The 21,125-nt window shown below is 39.0% G+C and overlaps 1 protein-coding gene across 1 annotated transcript; it reads right to left on the bottom strand.

The window, feature by feature from the left end:
* Positions 1-1,498: 1,498 nt before the first annotated feature.
* On the bottom strand, positions 1,499-20,820 carry ACTR5 (actin related protein 5). The gene is made up of 9 exons (XM_060772238.2): positions 20,272-20,820; positions 17,308-17,537; positions 16,442-16,611; positions 13,221-13,438; positions 11,803-11,985; positions 7,651-7,773; positions 6,061-6,200; positions 5,027-5,159; positions 1,499-2,163 (listed from the first exon to the last, which is right to left on the bottom strand). Exons 1-9 carry the CDS (start codon positions 20,671-20,673, stop codon positions 1,906-1,908), a joined length of 1,857 nt encoding a protein of 618 aa, XP_060628221.2. The 5' UTR covers positions 20,674-20,820; the 3' UTR covers positions 1,499-1,905.
* Between the last annotated feature and the right edge of the window lie 305 nt (positions 20,821-21,125).

Here is a 21,125-nt window from a genome sequence, read left to right as displayed (position 1 = left end):
TTAAACAGAGATGAAGTACAAGTGATTTACACATTCATTTAGAAGTAAAGTTGTATGGTAGTATGACAAGCTAAAATGCACACGCAAGAGCAAACAAAGAAGTGGTTTGTTTTGTTGTGCATACAAGGGGGCATGCTAGAGGGTCCAAAGCCATCAGCAGATCTGAAACTATATTCAATTAATAATCACACTATTGTAGGATGCCTTAAAATGAAAAATATTTTTCCCAGGGTGCATCTTCACTGTAGAATTAATGCAAAGAATTAAGAGAAAATTTCAGATGGTTTTAAAATATATAAAGATGTTTGAGATTAGTAGTATCTAAGGACATAGATAGATAGATAGATAGATAGATAGATAGATAGATAGAATAAAACTAGTGCAGTTTAACATCATTTTACCTGCCACTGCTCAATGCTATCCTGGAAGCTGTACTTTGGTGAAGCTCCTGCAGTCTTTGGGAGAAAAGACTAAAGATCTTGTAAAACTACAACTCCCAAGATTCCACAGCATTAAGTTAAAACTCTACAGCAGTGGTTCACAATCTGTGCTCCGTGGACCACCAGTGGTCCGCAAGAACAAAAATATGGTTTGCGGCTTCACCATTACGACACTGTTGCCTCGAAACCATGTGGCAACGAGAGCAAGTGGTCTTGCAAAACCCTATAATAGTACCGAGGCAACCAAGATGTCGGGAGGGGAGAGGCTAACTACCACATCAGCTCTAGATTATTAAATATGGCGTTCTGTGGGTAAGCAGATGACCACTGGATAGCATATGTTCTGTATCATAAACTAGAGCTGATGTGGTCTATCCAATGCAATTTTTTGAATCAGCACTCCAAATAACCAGATCGAATCTAAAATTGACCAAAAACTGATTTGTAACCCTTTCAGTACTAATGTTGGAGAGTATTCAAGTGGTCCCTGGTCAAAAACAGGTTGGGGAAGCACTGCTCTATAGTACTGATGTATCCTCAGATACCACTCATCTCAAACATCTTTATCTATTTTAAAATTCACCTGTGAAATGTTCTCTTCTGACTGGCATTGAATCACTTCTGACATTGAATCACAACTTCTTAAATTGCTGTATAGATGAGATCCCTTCCTTAGGGGACATTCTGGGGGTGGAATGTCCAACTATTTTTCCCCCCAAATAGATTTGATAGCAGGATATTTTTAAAAATCCACTAACTGGAAATCCCAATTTTGTTGATAGTTGTTCCCTTGCATATTTTTTCCATTGGACAAAGGCTCCCCCTTCTGGACAAGCATAGCCACTGGAAGGTCTGTTGAAATGGCCTTTACTACAAATGCGAACAAACAATTTAATACGAGTAATTAATTTAAAGGTGACAAAACCAAACCACAAGGGGGAAAATTGGACCACAACTCCCACAAGCCCCCAGCCTGTAAGATCAGTGGTTGTGCCTCCTAGATTTATGGAAATGATGATTTTGGTATGTTAGAAACACAATGTTTTGACACTGAAAGATTAAAAAAATTCCAGAGCTTTTATTTACATTGTTGATATATTTTACAATGTTGATTATTTTTTAAAAATATATACATTAAGACAATAGCCTCAAGGAGGCCAATAAGCATTTTCTCTGAAATATTTGTTTTGCTCTTTTCTCACCAAAACCTGATGCAGAGCATATAATTATGCCATGGTTACCACAAACCGGGCATATCAATGTGGAGACTAGACAAAGAGTTTTGTTACCACTTCAGAAGTTTATGTGTCCTGAAAATATCACATATAGTAAGCCAAGCAAGAAATGCTGAAGCTAAAATCATGTTCATTTGTGTTGAAAGGCAGCTACTTCACAGCTCTGAGAAACAGTATCTTCCACATGGTTCATTCCTATTTCCAGGTTACATATCCCAGCAATCTGCAGATTATGCCTGCTCAGGAGGATTGCTTGTGACTGTTCCTGGCACTTTAGTTGATGCTGATGTTTCAGCTGTCCTTGGGGCCTGCTTTGGAAGACGGATCGGTACGTAGATGTTGGAAGCACAGTGCTCCTGAAGGTATTCGCCACCTTTCTCTTCATAATCCTTCCGAGTAATCCAGCCTTCTTCTCGGTTCATGTACTCCAAGGCCCAGGCCCGAGCGCCATACCATGCATCCAGGACAGGGTTGGAAGCGAGATGCACCTTCATGGCAGCAAGACAAGAACAGAAGTCTTATTAGGGCCAGAACCAGAATGGCAACAAGAAGCCCAAAAAATGGTATATAGAGCAACCATCTGAAAAACCATTGTCTTCTATGTTAACCTATTTCTTCATATCCTATTCTTGGGCCTTTCTTCTCTAAGTGTTCCCAACCTTCTGCAGTCATGTATACTGATAGTCAATGATAAAGACCTAAATCCATTAATATCAGCTTCAGTAGCAATGGGGCTTTGATAGGTCAATACCTATGTATGTTTTATTGATTCAGTGGTTTACTTTAAGACTAACAATGACATTTAGATTAAAGACTATGTCCATTTATCCTTGTATTTTTCTTATTGGAGAGCTTCTCCAGAAAAAAAAATGTTTAGTGTCATTATATTCCAAAATAAATGTTTTGATTTTGTTAAAGATTAAAGAAGCATATTATTATTATTTACATTTGCTTTGACATTTGAAGTGTATTTTATTAGTTTTGCACACTAGGCTCCTTTTATGTTATTCTTCTTATGTACAGTGTTCCCTCACTTATTGCGGGGGTTCTGTTCCAGGACCATCCACAATAAATGAAAATCCACGAAGTAGGGACACCGTATTAATTTTAATATTTATACATTTTAAAATATATTTTATAAATTATTTTCTTACCAGCGCTTCCTTACCCACCTCCCAGCCCATCCCAAGGATGCCTGCCTGCCTCCCTGACCTCTGCAGAGCCTTTGGAGCCACGCAGGCAGCAGCAGGCCAGGGAGGCAGGCCTTCCCTGCCGTGCCTCAGGCCGCCACACTTCCGAGGTCTGTAGAGGCCAAGGAGGCAGGTCTTCCCCACTGTGCCTCAGGCCGCCGTACTTCCGGGGTCCCTGAAGTTTTATTAAGATTTTCAAAAAACCCGCGAAACAGTGAGTCTGCTAAAAGCGAACCGTGAAGTAGCGAGGGAACACTGTAGTGGCTTTGGATGCTGGTATATGGGATAGAAGTATATGTTTTTTTTAAAAAATACAATAAAGCAGAAACCCTAGTCTCCTATTTATCATTATAATTAAGAACATTGAGAGTCTTCCTGTATCAAACCAAAGATCCACATTATTAAGCACCATTTCCCAATAAAGGTTGGATAGATGTTCCCATAAGCAATGGCCAAAAAAGCAGTAACTTTCCTAAACTGTTCCTTCTCAGTAGATGTGTGCAATAACATACTGTATCTGACTACAGAAATCAAGTGTTTAGCTCACTTGTATTCAGAATAGTAATAAATTACTGTATATACTTGAGTATAAGATGACCTAAATATACGCCAAGGCACCAAATTTTACCACAAAAAACTGGGAAAATATGTTGACTCAAGTATAAGCCTAGGGTGGGAAATGCAGCAGCTACTGGTAAATTTCAAAATAAAAATAGATACCAATAAAATTACATTAATTGAAGCATCAGTAGGTTCTTAAATATTTACATTAAACTGTAATTTAAGATAAAACTGTCCAACTCTGATTAAACCATTATTCTAACCTTCTTGAATGTAAATGTGCTTATGTATCCTTCCAATAATAGAGTAAAATAATAAATGTAATAATAACAATAATAAAGTAAAATAATGGAAATGTAATAAAAACAGTAACAACAGAGTAAAATAATAAATGTAACAATAATAGAGTAAAATAATAAATGTAATAATAAAAATAATAAATAGAGCAAAATACTAAATGTAATAATAATCATAACAATAATAGAGTAAAATAATGTACATGTGATAATAATAGAGTAAAATAATAAATAACTTTGACTCGAGTATAAGACATGGGGGGCTTTTTCAGCCTAAAAAAGGGCTGAAAAATTTGGCTTATACTCAAGTATATACAGTACATTTCTGTAGTAGTTACCATAAACCTCCAGGCTGCCTAGCCATATGGGCTGAGAGATACTGAGAACTGTAGTCCTAAAATGTAATGGTCCCAAGCTCTAAAATCATACCTCATTTAACAAGGACTCTGACAAAGAAACTCCTTTTAAAGCTTTTTATGCTTGCCAGCATCCTTTTTTTTACTTTTCATCCTCAGTCTAGCTGAAAGAGGGGTTTTTTTTAGGTGTGACACTGGGAGGATGCTGAGAGAAACTCAGACCTTTAGGGTTAACTTCCAGTAGCACGTCTGTAGTGAAAATGGAATCACGCTTGAGCTAGGAAAGAGTGGTATTCTACAGCAACTGTTGCAACTGTAGCTATGTAAGCCTTGCCTACAACAGGGAAGGTAAGCAGCAGGTAGTTCTAGAATCCTCTGCTGAGCATGAGTAACCAGCAAAACAGAGAGAAAATGGAAGGACCGGAAAATCTGTTTCATCAGCTATTCCCAATGTTTTAAAAAAGCATAGATGCGTAACTTTGTCCAGAAAAATGAAAATCATAAGTGAAGTCTAGTGAAAGAAAAGGGATTTTAAATTACTGGTAAAAGGTTCAAAAGTTTGTCTTTACTTATTCAAGATCCCGCTAAATTCCTTGAGTTCACATGTGCACATTTTTGGTTTTAAATAAATCATTTCTTAAACCATGGTTTGAGGTTGGCTTGTTTCAAATTATAGTTAAAATAGACCACAGGTTTATTGACTGAATAAACTGAAGCATAAGCTTGAAGGTGACTGAGAATGAAGAAAGTCTACAGTTTATATATCGGATATATTATATCAGCATCTGTCAATAAATGGCTGAATTTCTGCTAGCATATTCAATCAATTAAAAAAAGCCTTCTAACTAACAATTTCACATGCATGACAATTGATCCTTCACTGATACTGGCATGCAGAATATTTAGATAGAATATGCAGCCACCACTTTGCCAAAATCAATACTACACCTGAAAAGATGACTGGAATGGTCTCATTTCAAGTAGTTCCTTGCAGATTCGTGCTTTCATTCCGGGATACATCACGTTGCCACCCGTAAGGAAGACATTCTGGACAAGCTTTTCCTGCTGCTCTTTAGGGTACCTTTAAAAAAAAACCAAAAAATCTATCACAATTTCCAGTTTCTAACAGCACCTCACTGACCTGAAAATAAATCTGTGGAATTTGTTCTTATATAAGGAATCATTTAATTCTTCTAATACAATGAGTTAGTGCATGCCAATCGTAAGAGAAAGGCTCTCTACAATAATGGTAGGGTTAAACTATTTCAACTACTGTTTTTTTTTAAAAAACCATTCTTATTTGTTTTTTCTATTTATAAAATCCTTCCACAGGTGACTTATTACTTCTTCAGTGACTGCACTCGGACATAAGGTTAAGATTGTGTGTTAGGTTCATAGTTTCAGTTTTGCACGTGTAGCTTTTCTCTCTCCACCTTTTGAAAAAAGTGAAACCGCATACATGTCTTAGGCCCCTTCCACACAGTTGTATAAAGTCCAGCTTATTTGCTTTGAACTCGATTATATAGCAGTGTAGACTCAGATAATCCAGTTCAAAGCAGATAATGTGGAATATCTGCCTTGATATTCTGGATTATATGGCTGTGTAGAAGAGCCCTTAGACTTCCAGGACAGTGGTTTAGTGTTATGTCTGAATGTAGCCACTGTGTAAATCACATCTGAATAGAAATGCATGTAGAGGCTTAATGGTCTCCCTATTTTTCTTATTTTTTTTCCAGGTTATGACTTGCCTTTGTACTATGGTCAAGACAGCAGATAAAACAGACAACAATACAATGCCCCATGTAACATCTAAACTCATGATTTCTCCAAATTCCTTCCAATGTGAGCTGTGATGCAGTCTCTCTCTTAAATAAATACAGGAAGTGTATTCCTTTGGATTCTACAGAAGATTATGAAACTATGCAAACAAATATTGACAGGCTTCCTGTCACTTACTAAACAATTGGTAGTTCAACACAAACCTGTCCAGGACTAACTGCATGGTTTCAGCTATTCCTGCCTGCTCTTCTCCTATCAAGGATGGCTGGAACAGAATTTCAGGAACTCTGATTCTTTCTGTGCCAATGAAAAGCTGATGGTACTCCGCCAGGTTAAATACAGGCTGTAAAGATATCAAAAGTTTCAGAAGAAGGCTTCACGACTATTCAAAACATCTGCCATGTTTTAGATTTTACTGTAAAAATGCTAGCTATATGGATCAAATTATTCACTGCCCATTTCCAAAGAAACCTCATATTTTCAATACTCTCTTATTAGCTGCCGTTTCATATGACTGCAACAGAGGAAGACATAAAGTGGTGAAATGAGACTGTCAAGTGTTTTTTTTCTCTTTCTCAAGTTTTTTTTTCAGTGACCACTCCACCTTATCATTAAACATTATCAGGATTTTAATTCTGTATCTTCTATGTTTCCTTGTTGTCATGCGCAGTTCGGGGGATAGAGACAGTGATCTGTAATCTTTCATGTTTTGTAGCCTATACAAGAAGACAATAGTAAACAATTTCTGAATATTCCTTGCCTAAGAAATTCATGGAGCTGCTTTAAGTAGACAGTCTGTTTTTGAAGGCATGTGTATCTAAGGTTCGGTGCATTAATAATAATCCATACAAGGCATAATTTGTATCGAACATGATTAAAATGACATACAACTATTTCTTCTTCTGTATCTTTCACATTCTAAATCCCTCTCAGGGCCATTAAAGCACTTAATGCTTTAGAAATGCAGTGTTCATGTGCAGAGAAACAATATCATCAAATACCAGATATGCCTAACATATTGAAAATGGCACCTGCATCTAGAGCTAACACAAGGAAACTTTTGAATCCAAATGTGCTAATCCAAGGACCACAATTCCTCATAGTGACCTTTCTACAGACTACATGCCAGTCATAGGTGGCTCCTCCTGCAAAACTCTTTAATATTATGTGTGCACATATCCCTTCTTAAATACATTCAAACACAGGAAAGACCATTTCAACCTCCCTCTGAGGCAGTTACACTTGGTAGAAAGCCACCAGTAGGAAGTTTTCTACCCCATTTACTCTCACGTTTCAATAGTTGCCCTTGCAAAATAAGCAACAGAGTTTAACTTTCAATAGAACGGTGGTTTTCAAATACAGCCCAGAGCAGTGGTCCCAAAATATGGGTTCCAAATGTTGACCTTCCATTCCCAGACAACTCTGCCAGCATGGCCAATAAGAAATTCTGGGAATGGCAATCCAATAGTACGTATCTGAAGACTGAGTGGATGCTTCACAAAAGATGCTTCATACAGATATTTTATAGCCACAAGAATCTGTTCATATACTGATTGAGACTCATGGAACGACAGGACGATGCAATGGAAAATGATTTTAATGATGAGATGCTGAGAACTGTACTTTATGGTTTTAATTGTTAATTTTTTATTGTTTTTACATGGTTTATATTATATGTATGTTTTTGACTGTATTTATCTTGTGGGGCATTGATTGCCAAATGTAAACTGCCTCCAGGCTGAGAGGGGCGGTATACAAGTATAATAAATAAATAAATTCGTATGAAGACAAACCTGAACGGTAATGACCGGCTTTTCTGCTTCAGGTTGTTCTTCAGCAAATAAAGGTTCAAATTCATTTATGCTTTCCACGTCTTCTATAGCTTGTTCACCACCCAATGGATCCAGATCAGGAATCTTAGAAAAGACAGATCACGGCTATGTCAGTAAACAGGAAAACCACACAAGCTAACATGGATATGTCATGGTCTAAATCTACCTGTGACAAGGATAAATGATCCTTTCCTGTCAGCTGAATATGTGCAGTATTTAGTTCTGAAAAAGGCAAATATTTTGAAAATTCTCACATTTACTTGAGCCTATGCCTACCTGACTTGGTTTAAGAAAATATTATTTCCAGTTACTCTTAAGTAACATTATTATTTGGTGGGGGTTTTGGAAGAAAAAAAAGTGTAATAAAAGTAATTTAGCTTTTCAATATGCCTTCAAAATTTGGTACATTTATAGAATCATCAACATTTCATTCTGTACCTTATTTATATGATCCTGGAAAACAAATATTTGCTGAATAAGCAAACATTCTGCATTTTGGAAAATTACTACTTTCAGACTGCCACATTTTTTTCGAAGTAATTATTATGCCCTCAAAGGACCGCCAAAACCAGGCTGCTAAAATGAAGACAAGTGTATGACTTCTCAGTTCTCTGTAGGCTTAAAACCATCATCATGTTAAAATATTATTTAATAAGAGAGGTTTCATACCCAAGGTAAACTCCTTTATTTAGTGCTGTAATGCTAGGCTAGGGAGGATTTATGCCAAGGATTTCTTTTAGCCAACTATAAACCAAAAGTGCTATTTTTATATTTAGCAACCATGAACAAAAGAAAGTTTACACAAGTTAAAAATAAAAACTTACATAAGAATAAGTATTAAACATTTCTCTGTATGTAAACAAAACTTGTCCTCAGAAAACTCCTGCTTAAAAAGATGTAAGGATTTTTAGTCAATTGTCCTCTTTCACCTACTTCAAAGGGGATGCACATCATCAATTCACAAAGCTATATACATACAAATGTCTACAAATTTACATATGCCAACAATAGCTGTTGTGTACACCTTTGCACATTAATTGTGGCAGACAAGTAGTGTTTTTTTGGTTGTCTCTAAATCAATAATAATAATAATAATAATAATAATAATAATAACTACTACTACTACTACTACTACTTTATTTTTATACCCCACCACCATCTCCCTGAAGGGACTTGGAGCGGCTTACATGGGGACCAAGCATATAACAAAATTTACCAACTAAAACACAGTTAAAATAATAACATATAATATAACATACGGAATTTAAACCCATTTAGAACACCCATTTATAAAAACACTGTAAAACTGTATCAAACCAACCTCAACACCCAGTAACCAGGGATATGATGGGCATAATCAGATTAGAGAGGGCAGGGCATGGGCTTGTTCCAAAAGCAAACTATAGGACCAGAGCTGTGGATAAAATGCTGAATACAACTTTATCAATAAATTAGGGCTGGGCATTCATAAAATCTAAAGTTTGTCGAAAACCTTGAGCTTTCTGCTTCAAAATTACTGGCACCGCCATCTCACCCTGTACTTCTACATGCATTCCTTTGTGGCCACACACGTTTTTCTATTGTTACACTCTTTATAATGCAATGTTAATATTTGATCAGTCTTATTACTCTATATTTATAGAAAGTGTTCATGATATACCATGTGATTTGACATTAGAGACCAACAGTAGACAGGTTATTGGGCCAAATCTTATCTCCTGTGTTTTGTTGTCCATTCACTTAGCATCATCCAAATTGCTGTTATGCTATAGAATTCAATAGTAGGACAGGAACAATGGCTGAAAAGGCCATGGTTTCCTTTTTTTAAAAGGAAGAGGCAGCATGATAGTGGTTATTTTTATAATTTTATAATTATAAAATTTTATATTGTTTAATTTGTATAATTTTATATTGTTTTATACTTATGTATCATTTTATGTTATATACTGCACTTGGTGTGCCTTGTAAGCCGCCCGAGTCCCTTTTGGGAGATGGTGGCGGGATATAAATAAAGATGTTGTTGTTGATGATGATTATTATTATCATGTCTAAAGGAAGAAAAGTATACTCAAAAGGGTGATTTTCCTTTTTTTTAAAAAAAGAACACATTACTTTTATACCTTATCATTAAAGACAAATGAAGATTTCCAGCCACTACTGCATTTCTGAATGTTAGTAGTGTCGCAGTTCGACTGAAACAAAGCACATTTTATAATATTAATGCAGTAGCAGGACAGAGGCCCCGAGAAGCTGATCAGACTTTTTCTCTATCTGGTTCAACAACACCAGCTAACAGTCAGCTCAGATTGCTGGCTTTCTGAGGCAAACAACTCATGATTTGTCTTCTAAGTAAACCTATGTATGCAATTATGCTGTTGGCATCTCAAACTACTATCAAAAATCTGTTTGGAAATGAAAATACGATTTTTTCTGAGAGTAAATAAGAAATGTCAGTTAAATATGAAAATGTCAAAGAAGACCTGGGCACAATTCCAATTTATACTACCTTCTTATTTCCATCTTCTCTTTCAAAGAGGTTACAGTAAAACTATGTGGACAAAACGTTGGCCCACACCTCCGGAATCCATTGATACACTGATAAGAGCTACAGTTTAATAGTATCACTGGTCTTTCCCACCTGATTTAAACTCTAAACATGCCACTAGTTTTCCACAAGAGTTTTTGAAATAAGAAGGGATTTTTATAACCCACAATTAGCATCTGTATCTATATATGGTGTGCCTGTCACTCCTTTCCACCTGCTACTAAGGAGGCTGTCGAAGTCCTGAACCGGTGCCTGGCCGCTGTGACGGTCTGGATGAGGGCGAACAAACTGAAATTAAATCCAGACAAGACAGAGGTACTCCTGGTCAGTCGCAAGGCCGAACAGGGTATAGGGTTACAGCCCGTGCTGGACGGGGTCGCACTCCCCTTGAAGGCACAGGTTCGCAGCTTGGGTGTGACCCTGGACTCATCACTGAGCCTGGATCCCCAGGTTTCGGCGGTGACCAGGGGAGCATTTGCACAGCTTCGGCTCGTGCGCCAGCTGCGCCCGTATCTTGGGAAGTCTGACTTGGCCACGGTGGTACACGCTTTGGTCACATCCCGCCTCGACTACTGCAACGCTCTCTACGTGGGGCTGCCCTTGAAGACGGCCCGGAAGCTCCAGCTAGTCCAGCGTGCGGCAGCCATGTTGTTAACCGGAGCGGGACGCAGGGAGCACACAACGCCCTTGCTGTCCCAGCTCCACTGGCTGCCAATTAGCTACCGGGCCCAATTTAAGGTGCTGGTGTTATCCTACAAAGCCCTAAACGGTTCCGGCCCAAAATACCTTGAGAACCGCATCTCGGCCTACGAGCCCACGAGGACCTTAAGATCATCCGGGGAGGCCCTTCTCTCGGTCCCGCCTGCCTCACAGGCACGCCTGGCGGGGACAAGAGAGCGGGCCTTCTCGGTGGTGGCCCCCCGGCTGTGGAACTCCCTCCCTGCTGAAATCAGACAGGCGCCTTCCCTCATGGCCTTCCGCAAGGGCCTGAAAACCTGGCTCTTTGAGAAGGCCTTCAACTAAGTGCTATGTTTTTGGAATGACCACCGGAATGGACCATGACTACGAGATTGATTATGACCCTAAACAAGACGAAGCGGATTTTTAGTTAAGTAGCTGTGTATTAGTAAGATGTGTGTTGTGGTCCTGATTTATTGTAACCTGTTGTCCTTTGTGTTCTATGTTCTGTACACCGCCACGAGTCGCCTTCGGGTTTGAGAGTGGCGGTTAACAAGTGCAAATAATAAATAAATAAATAAATAAATATATTCCTATACCTATTTGCACTCCTGGATACCAGTAAATCTGCTTCTGAAAACCTCAGGATTCCCATGGACATAATGCAATTCCCCTCTTGATTCTCACTTGCCCATTTTGGGATGCAATCCTAACATCCTTCAACAGCTGATTTTTCTATTTGAGTAAGGATGGCAAAATAGAAGACAAAGCAGTAGGAGTTAGCAGTAGAGAAGCCTGCATGCACTGGTAGGACAACATATTGTAAAATCTCAAAACTCTTTTACTTATGGTTATGTATTGAAGATAGTAATGTGACCACACTATCATACCTCTGGCTTGCTATCCACAACATCCACTTCAGCAGTAACTTCTGCTTGTAGAATTTTCTGCTTAGTTTGCTCAATGGCCAAATTCAGCTTGTGGATATAAGACTGAAGTTCTTCAGCAGAGTCCATGTTCAGTTCCACCAAAGCTTTGTGAAACTGATCCACCTGACCATCTTCCAACAGTTCCTGTACACAAAGCATAAAAAGCGATATAAATCTGATAGTTTTATCTATACATATACACACAAGTCATAGAGATAGTTGTTTTTAATATCTATCATTTGAACATAAATTCTAAATCCAAATTAGGTTTAACTAGAGCAGACTGATTCAAAAGATTTTAAGTGTCAATTTAATATGCATCAATTAGTGGGTCTACTCTAAATGGAATTAGCAACTGAATTTAAGCCACAGCTTATATTTAGTTCAACATTGCATTTTATGTACTTTCACCACCTATTTTCTCTCCTTTTCATTTCCTTATATTTTTAGATCTATAGTTTAAAACTTAATAGAAGAAAGGAATCAGGTAATTGTTAGCATTATTAGTATTGACCCTAACATATAGATGTTGCCTGTTAGATGTTATGCATTATAATTGTGGGAAATACTGAAAGAAGTCCCATCTGCTACAGAATCACAGAGTTGGACCACAAAGGCCATCCTGTCAAGCCCCCTGCCATGCAGGAATACACAATATGCTAACATATTCCCAAATAAATAACACACACATTATTATTTACTAGAAATCATGTGATATCTGTCTCTCCTTAATTGGTGTGATATCCAACAGACCCTATTAAAGGAACCTTTTCCACAGAATGAGGTTTGCTATTTGTGAGCAACAAAACTCTACTTATCCATTTATTTCTCATTCCACATCTCTCCCAGCATAGAACCCAAGTCAGTTTACAAAGACTAAAAACAAAGTTAACAAAAAGATTAATTAAAAAAAATATTAACACAAATAAGCCATCATCTCATTAAAGTACCACTGACCTTTAAAAAGAAGAAAATAATATTTTAAAAGTGTAATAATAAAGTTAAAAATATAGAACACACAAGCCATAAAGGGCTCCCTGACATGAATTAGTCAATAACAGCCTGTTGGAATAAAAAGGTCCTTGTCTATCAGCAAAAGGAAAGCAGAGAAGGAGCCAGCCTAGCCTTCTGTAGAAAGGAATTATCCAGGCTGGGTGCAGCTACTGAGAATGGTATCTCTCATGTCCCCAACAGACAAACGCTTGATGTTGGCAGGAGCAAGAGAAAACCCATCTCTCGGGCATCTTAGGGCTCTATCAGGAATACATAGGGGGAAAGCATTTTTCAGACAGTTTGAACTTAAGAATTTTCCCTGTAGCTTCCCTTTTTTCAGTCCTCACAAACTGGAAGTGCAACACATGCACACTGTGCAAAGCTACCTGAACATAAAGCAGCCTGTCCAACCTCTCTTGATCCAGTTGAAGCTTTTCCTCTCGTCGGCGAGCATTCAGCTCTTGGAGACGTCGAAGCTGCTGCTGCCTCCTCTCCTGCTTCTCTTCAGAGGTGAAAGTGCTCCCCAGGAGTTTATTTGAAAAAGGCAGCTGCATCTTATGCACATTGTTTTCATAATATTCTGGCGATCTCCACTTCTGCATCTCTGTTCAAGTGTTTTGAAAGCACAACAATGAGTTTCCCCGTCTAAGCATTAATGCTTTTGGAAGTATCTACTTAAGCAAATTAAGAAGAAAGTAATCTTGATAAAACAAATACATGTTACTTTCTATGCTCACTATTATCTCTAGTATTTTTTTAGAGAATCTACCACTGGGAGAATAATTAAAAGCATTAACAGATGGGTCTGCATCCACTAGAAGATAAGGAGCGATGTTTGCTCCAAAGTAGCTCAGTCATACGTAACAGATATTGGAACCCAACATGCCAAATTCTGGTCCAGAGAAAACTCAGACTGCTTGATACAGAAACATATAATCAAATAAGGGTACAAAAGGCATGCAGCAATGGAGCTTGCTAGAAGTGTGCAGTATAGTAGAAAACAGGGCTATGTATTGTCCCCGAAATGACTTCAGCATAAACAGTTATTATGTCATACTGAGCTGGATCTGGACTAAATTAGTTGGGCATAGGTCCCACTGTTATAAAGTCATAATTAACTTTGGCTGAATGATTTCAATTCAAACCAAGTAAAACTAACATTGTGTTTTGCATTACTTCAAGTGTGCATATAATTGTTCAAATTTTTTTCCACCACAAAGTTATTTCCAATAACCTGGGGAAGGGAGGGGAAAAGGTTAGCTAGTATATCTGATGGGTTGAGAAACACAGGCCTGATGAAGTATATTCAGACTCAGTTTGAATCTTAAGTCATGACATAATGTTACACTACTGTTTGCTTTTATTTTTAAAATTTGGTTACAAACAACCAAATTTAGAAATATATGTCTGAAACAGAGACAAATTGAAATATAATTCACGATTAAACAGATAAAATACTACGCAGTTAACTGGTCTGTTGTTGTTGTATTTATTTATACCCACTTTTCTCTCTTGATTGAGACCCAAAGTTCCTCACAAACTTAAAAAATGCTATTTAAAACCCAAAGAATAAAAACATTAAAATAGAATTAAACATGAAATTACTAAAGCAAATAAGTAGAAACCACATTAAATAAGTAAAAACTTTAAAATAATTAAAAAACAATGCAGCACACCATGGCTTTTTCCTTAAAACTTTCTGCTTTAAAAGCCTGCCTGAATAAAGACTATAGCATGCTGTTGGAAAAACAGCAGGGCAAGGGACATTTTAGCCTCTCTGGAAAGGGAGTTCCAAAGCCCAAAGGCAGACACTAAGAAGAGAGTGTATCTACACTTTACAATTAATGCAATTTGACACCACTTTAACTGCCATGGCTCAATGCTATGGAATCATGGAAGTTGTAATTTTACAAAATCCATGTATAAATCAACCCAGATCTTACTGAAAAAGAAACCACCCCTTTTCTGAAAGGGGAGAGCTTAGTCCAGGCTGGAAAATGGGAAAATTACGGTGACTGCTTTTTGCTGCTTCCTTTCAAAGGGGCACAAAATAAAAGAGAATGTTGGTGCTTGTTTTTAGATTTAAGCCAAGCAGTGTTCTCCACCTCAGTCTCTGACAATGTGCTCCGATCTGGACAGCAAAACTCTGCTCTTCCTCGGTATCTTATCAATAGTGCACAGCTTCAATCTAAGCAACCTGTGTGATTTTTCATTACGTGAAAAAAAAAAAACCAAAGCACAAGAAGCCACATTTGGAGTTTTCTAATTCAGCCATGCTGTTGTAACATTAAATAGTAATCTCCTTGTACATGAGTCAGACTCTGAGCAGTTATGAAATAGGAGTCTGGGGTGTTCCTAGTGGTCTGGTATTATATTGTGGTATAGTTGTACTGCATTTTAATTGTAACTTTTTAATATGCAAGATCTATATGACAATTATTTTATGTGGTAGTTTTACACTGTGACACTTTTATATCATATTGCATTTATTTTGCATGTAAATGGCCTATGGTCCAATTATTAATAAACTATGACTAGGAATGCCAACATGCAGTCTTTCTGCATGGATAAGAAGTTATCCAAGGACTCTTTCTTAGCACATCATTTCAAGACCAGCCTGAAGTCTCTTCAAACCCTGTCAATGATATTGACTTTTGTTGGGGAATTTGAGCTGTTAGGCTCAAAATAAGCGTCAGTTGGAGTGATCCCACCAAAAATATAGCAGTGTACCAGAAGTAAACTTCATAACCAGCAGAAACTTACGTGTGGTGGAACTGGGATAAGCTTCTATTCTTAGGATGGCACAGGATTGCAGAGTCAGAACTTTAGGTTCAAAAATATTTATTGAAGTGAAAGAAATACATTCTGCATAGAAAAGTACTTGGAGCTAACTAGCTTACAAAATCTCATCTTCTAAAGAATTAAAAAGGCAAAAAGTCAAAAAATAAATCCATGCAGCTTCATTTTGCCTAAACAGAAAGGCAAAAGGTGCCCTCACTGGAAGGAAGAAAAGGCAAAAGAGAACAATGGTGGAGACCACCTGGTCAACCCAGGGCAATAAACTTAAATGTGAAGTTCCTTCACAAAATTCTATTCCTGTATCATCAAAAGGGGAGGGGGGAAGGAGACAGTGGCTAGCAGGAGGAGTAAAGACAAAGCCCTTTTGGGAAACATGCATGGTAAAGTGGGGAAAGGAATCCCTCCACTTAATCCTATCTCTAGTCTAGCTACTCACTGAGGTCTGGAAATCTGATGACACAAGAGAAACCCAACAACTTTATTTACTGGATTTATACATTGCTTTTCTCCAGGGACGGTATGCAAAGCAGCAATAATAATAATTAGTAACAATAACATTAATAGTTGATCCCTTCAGAACTAATTATCATGATGCTGTCCTTTTTACTGTTGTGTGTGTGTGTGTCTGTGTGTGTGTACAGTTGTCTAGTCATGTTTGTGTATATACTCATATACATACATATACATTTTAGTTATTTTGTGTCTAATCATTTAACATTATTACATTAAGCAACATATAACAAATGAATAAATAAGCAGCATGAAATGTAAATTGAAGTTTCATGGCAGCTTTGATATCGATGCTTACCTTCTTTGTAATCTTCTGCAACATAGCTATGCTCATGGAGTATTTCCTCTACACGGCTCAGAGAGATGGCAGCAAAATGCCCAGGATATTTTAGCTGAAGAAGACGCTGAAGGTACATAGTAGCCTGGCATCCTCCCAGATTTATACGCTTACAGTTTCTAGCATCCAACCTACCAATCCATAGTAAAGAAGAAAAATAAATTTGTATGACTTAGGAAAGTAATGTAATGGGGATCTTCATATCAGAGATTTCAAGGCGATGAATCATCAAAGTTCAGAACAATACTGTTTATCTTTTATTCAATTGGGAACACAAGAGCTTCCTAAGCTGAAGACAAAAGCAACTATTAATGGACAACAATGAATGAGTAATTCATTCAACCATTCCAATTCTCCTGACATCACTTTTGCCACTTTAACCTGACACAAGGTTTAGCCACTTGCTCCTTCTGCCCATAACAAATGGCTTTTCTCTCCCTCATTCTCTTAACTCACACTTTGACTCCTTCTCACTACTACTCCCAGAAGCCTCAATTTCCTTAGCTACTAAAACTCCTTGAACTTAGTATAGCACATTTTGGTAATTGGTAATAATATTAAGAGTCCCTGGGGATCCAGGGAAACCCATTGAGATATATCCTCCACCAAAATGCCCTTAATGTATTGTCCCAGGTCCAGGTCTGTCTATATATGTCGTGTGTCTATGCCATTGAATGTTTGCCATGTATATGTGCATTGTGATCCGCCCTGAGTCCCCTGCAAGGTGAGAAGGATGGAATATAAATAAATAATAAGAAGATAAAAAACAAGGATGCCTATTCAGTATAAAGCAGTGTATACTAACTTGTAATAACCACCAAGCTTACCTTCCATCTAATATTGGTAAAATATGTGTGCATTGATATCCAGAAGAAACTATGAGACCACTGCAGGGCCAGCCCTGTCTTTTGTTGTGATAGAAGCTGTACAGACTGTCCACACCATAAGAAACCTTTGGGACCTGGTAACATTCAAAAAGCAGCTCTGACATCATTTGCCTTGAATACAGAGGATTGCAGACAGCTTCTGTCATCACAACTGGATGGTCAACACAGCCCTATAAAGAAGGTAAGGAGTGAGACAGAGTCAAGCATTAGATGTCAAAATATGTGTGCAAAACCTTACAAAAACAAAGCCAATATGATGCTCATAATAGAGAACACTGTTTAATTATTTATTTGTGATATTTGTATACTGCCTGAAGGGGTTGCCAACACTTACCATTCTCTAAAATAAACTTTTTGATATGTGAGTAGGGCATAATATTTCTCTGTTTTGGGAAGTATATTGGTCCTTCACACGGGCTTGACTTCTGTAGTTCACAGATTTGATTGAAATGCTATCTAGGAATCCTAAGGTCCACTAGTGTGGCTCCATGGTCAACTACCTCCAGAAGTTGACCACAGAGACACTGGAGTCCTAGAGATTCCCAGAGTGAATATTTTAATGAACACTTCTCTAGGAGTCTCTGGAAGTGCCTCTATACTGTAGAATTAATAATGTTTGACATCACTTTAACAGCCATGGCTCCCTCAATAATAATCTATCTATCTATCCATCTAAATAAAAATGTAATGTTAGTTTGTGGGATTGATATAACTCAAAAACCACTGGATGAATTGCTGCCAAATTTGGCTACAAGACACCTACTAACCCAAGGAGTGACCACCACTCACAAAAATTGATTTTGTCATTTGGGAGTTGTGGTTGCTGGGATTTATAGTTTACTTACAATCAAAGAACATTCTGAACTCCAACAATGATGGAATTGAACCAAACGTGGCACACAGGACTCCCATGACCAACAGAAAACACTAGAAGGGTTTGGTGGGCATTGACTTTGAGTTTGGGAGTTGTAGTTCACCTACATTCAGAGAGCACTGTGGACTCAAACAATGGTGTATCTGGACCAAACTTGGCACGAATATTTCATATGCCCCAATATGAACACAGATAGAGTTTGGGGGGAATAGGCCTTGACCTTTGGGAGCTGTAGTTACTGGGATTTATAGTTCACCTACAATCAAAAAGCATTCTGAACCCCACGAACGTTAGAATTGGGGCAAACTTCCCACACAAAACCCCCATACTCAACGCCATCCAGCTCAACTCTTTCACCAGGGCAAGAAAACATAATCAACGCCCTCCTGACAAAGAGACATCCAGCCATAGATATAGATAGATATGATTCACACACAGAGAGATATATTATCTTAGGTTTGAAAGGGACCCCTAAAGAAGGACAATTATATGTTGCATGTTCCAGAGTAGGCAAACCAGACACTCTTCACATCAACACTGACAAAGAAACAGCAAGAAATACTGTTTACCCACAAGCATAAAGATATTACACATATTAGAAACCAATACTTTCTCATTATTTTATTTTCCAGATCACCAGACTGGGCCACAGCAACGTGTGGCAGGGGACAGCTAGTCTATATAAATAAAAATGTTATGTTCATTTGTGGGATTAACATAACTCAAAAACCAATGAATGAATTGACACCAAATTTGGACACAATACACCTAGCAGGCCAACGAGTGACCATCACTCATAAAAACACTGAAAAACACAGCAGAAGAGACTTAAAAAGCCACTAGCTGTCCTCTGCCACACGTTGCTGTGGCCCAGTCTGTTGATCTGAAAAATAAAGTAATGAGAAAGTGTTGGTTTCTAAGATATGTAATATCTTTATGCTTGTGGGTACACAGAATTCCTTGCTGTTTATTTGTCAGCGTTGATGTGGAGAGTGTCTGGTTTGCCCACCTTGGAACATGCAACATATCACTGTTCTTCTTTAAGGGTCTCTTTCAAATCTATGATACTATATCTGTGTGTGTGTGAATAATATCTATCTATCTATCTATCTATCTATATATATCTATGGCTGGATGGCTCTTTGTCAGGAGGACTTTGATTACGTTTTCTTGCCCTGGTGAAGGGAGTTGGACTGGATGGCCTTAAGTATTTTCTGTTGGTCATGGGGGCTCTGTGTGGGAAGTTTGCCCCAATTCTGTCGTTCGTGGGGTTCAGAATGCTCTTTGATTGTAGGTGAACTGTGAATCCCAGTGACTACAACTCCCCAATGTCAAGGTCTATTTCTCCCAAACTCCATCTGTCTTCATATTTGGGCGTATTGAGTGCTTGTGCCAAGTTTGGTCCAGATCCATCATTGTTTTGAGTCCACAGTGCTCTCTGGATGTGGGTGAACTACAACTCCCAAACTCAAGGTCTATGCCCCCAAAATGCTGCTAGTATTTTCTATTGGTCATGGGAGGCCTGTGTGCAAAGTTTGGTTCAATTCCATCGTTGAGGGAGTTCAGAATGCTCTTTGATTATAGGTGAACTATAAATCCCAGCAACTACAACTCCCAAATGACAAAATCATAATTTTTGAGTGATGGTCACTCCTTGTGTATTGAGATGTTTTGTTGCCAAATTTGGTGTGATTTCGTTCATTGGTTCTTTTGTTTTTAAGGCACTCATTATGCACAGAGCATTTATATATAGATAGATAGATAGATAGATAGAAGATAACACATGTGCAAAACCACATATATACACGCAGACACACATATAAAAATATATATACACACAAAACACATATACACAGTCTGGGCCACTGTCACGCGTGGCAGGGGACGGCTAATAATAATAATAATAATAAGAAGAAGAAGAAGAAGAAGAAGAAGAAGAAATTTAGTCTTTGCTAAGACCTTTCACCCCAACAATAATAATGGCGGTGATGATGTATGCCAGCCCCCTCCTCACGAACAGTAGGGCTGACCTGGGCGGCGAGGCCGAGGCCGAGGCGTTGGAGGCCGTGGTCGAGGAGCAGCTCCTGCAGCTCCATCTGGACGGGGACGTTGCGGTCGAAGGGCGAGCGGAGGAGCCACCGGAGGGGCTCGGGGCTGCCCACGTCGTTGCCCACCTGCAGCTCGGGCCCGGCCCCGCCCCCGCCCCCGCGCGCGCCCCGGCTCCGCGCCACCAGCGAGCGGAAGCGCAGCAAGGGCTCCGCCGGCACCGCCGGGTCCGCGCAGGCCCAGCCCAGCCGCAGCTGGAAGGAGCCGTTGTCCAGCACCAGCGGAGCCGGGCCCGGGAGGCGGGCGCACGGCGGGAACGCCAGGGTTGGGTCCGGCTCCCAGCGGACGTCCCGGAAAGCGAACACGCCGCCGCCGGCTTCTTCCATGGCGCCGTGCTTCTGCTTTTGCGTCCCGTCCAAAGGGCCGCCTCCAACTCCCAGAAGCCTTCGCCTGCGTCGTCAATGCTCAAGAATTCTGGGAGTTGGAGGAACGCAGCTTCACCCTTGCCCACACAGGCCTGGGCCAACTTGGGCCTTCTCCCCAGTCGGTTTGGACTTCAACTCCCAGCATGCCTCAGTGCCTCAGGAAGGGGCCTGAGGCACTGAGGCATGCTGGGAGTTGAAGTCCAAACCGCCTGGGGAGAAGGCCCAAGTTGGCCCAGGCCTGCTAGAAGGAATACAGTTTGACACAGCTTTCACTGGCAGGGTTCAATGCTACGGAATCGTGAAAGCAAGTAACAAAATGTATAAATTGAAAGAAAAAGGTATATAAATACAAATGTAATGTTCGTTTGTGGGATTAATATAACTCAAAAAACACTGGGCGACTTGACACCAAA

Source organism: Anolis sagrei, chromosome 4 (genome assembly GCF_037176765.1).
Source record: "Anolis sagrei isolate rAnoSag1 chromosome 4, rAnoSag1.mat, whole genome shotgun sequence".
NCBI lineage: Eukaryota > Metazoa > Chordata > Lepidosauria > Squamata > Dactyloidae > Anolis > Anolis sagrei.
This window is presented reverse-complemented; position numbering and strand designations above follow the sequence as displayed.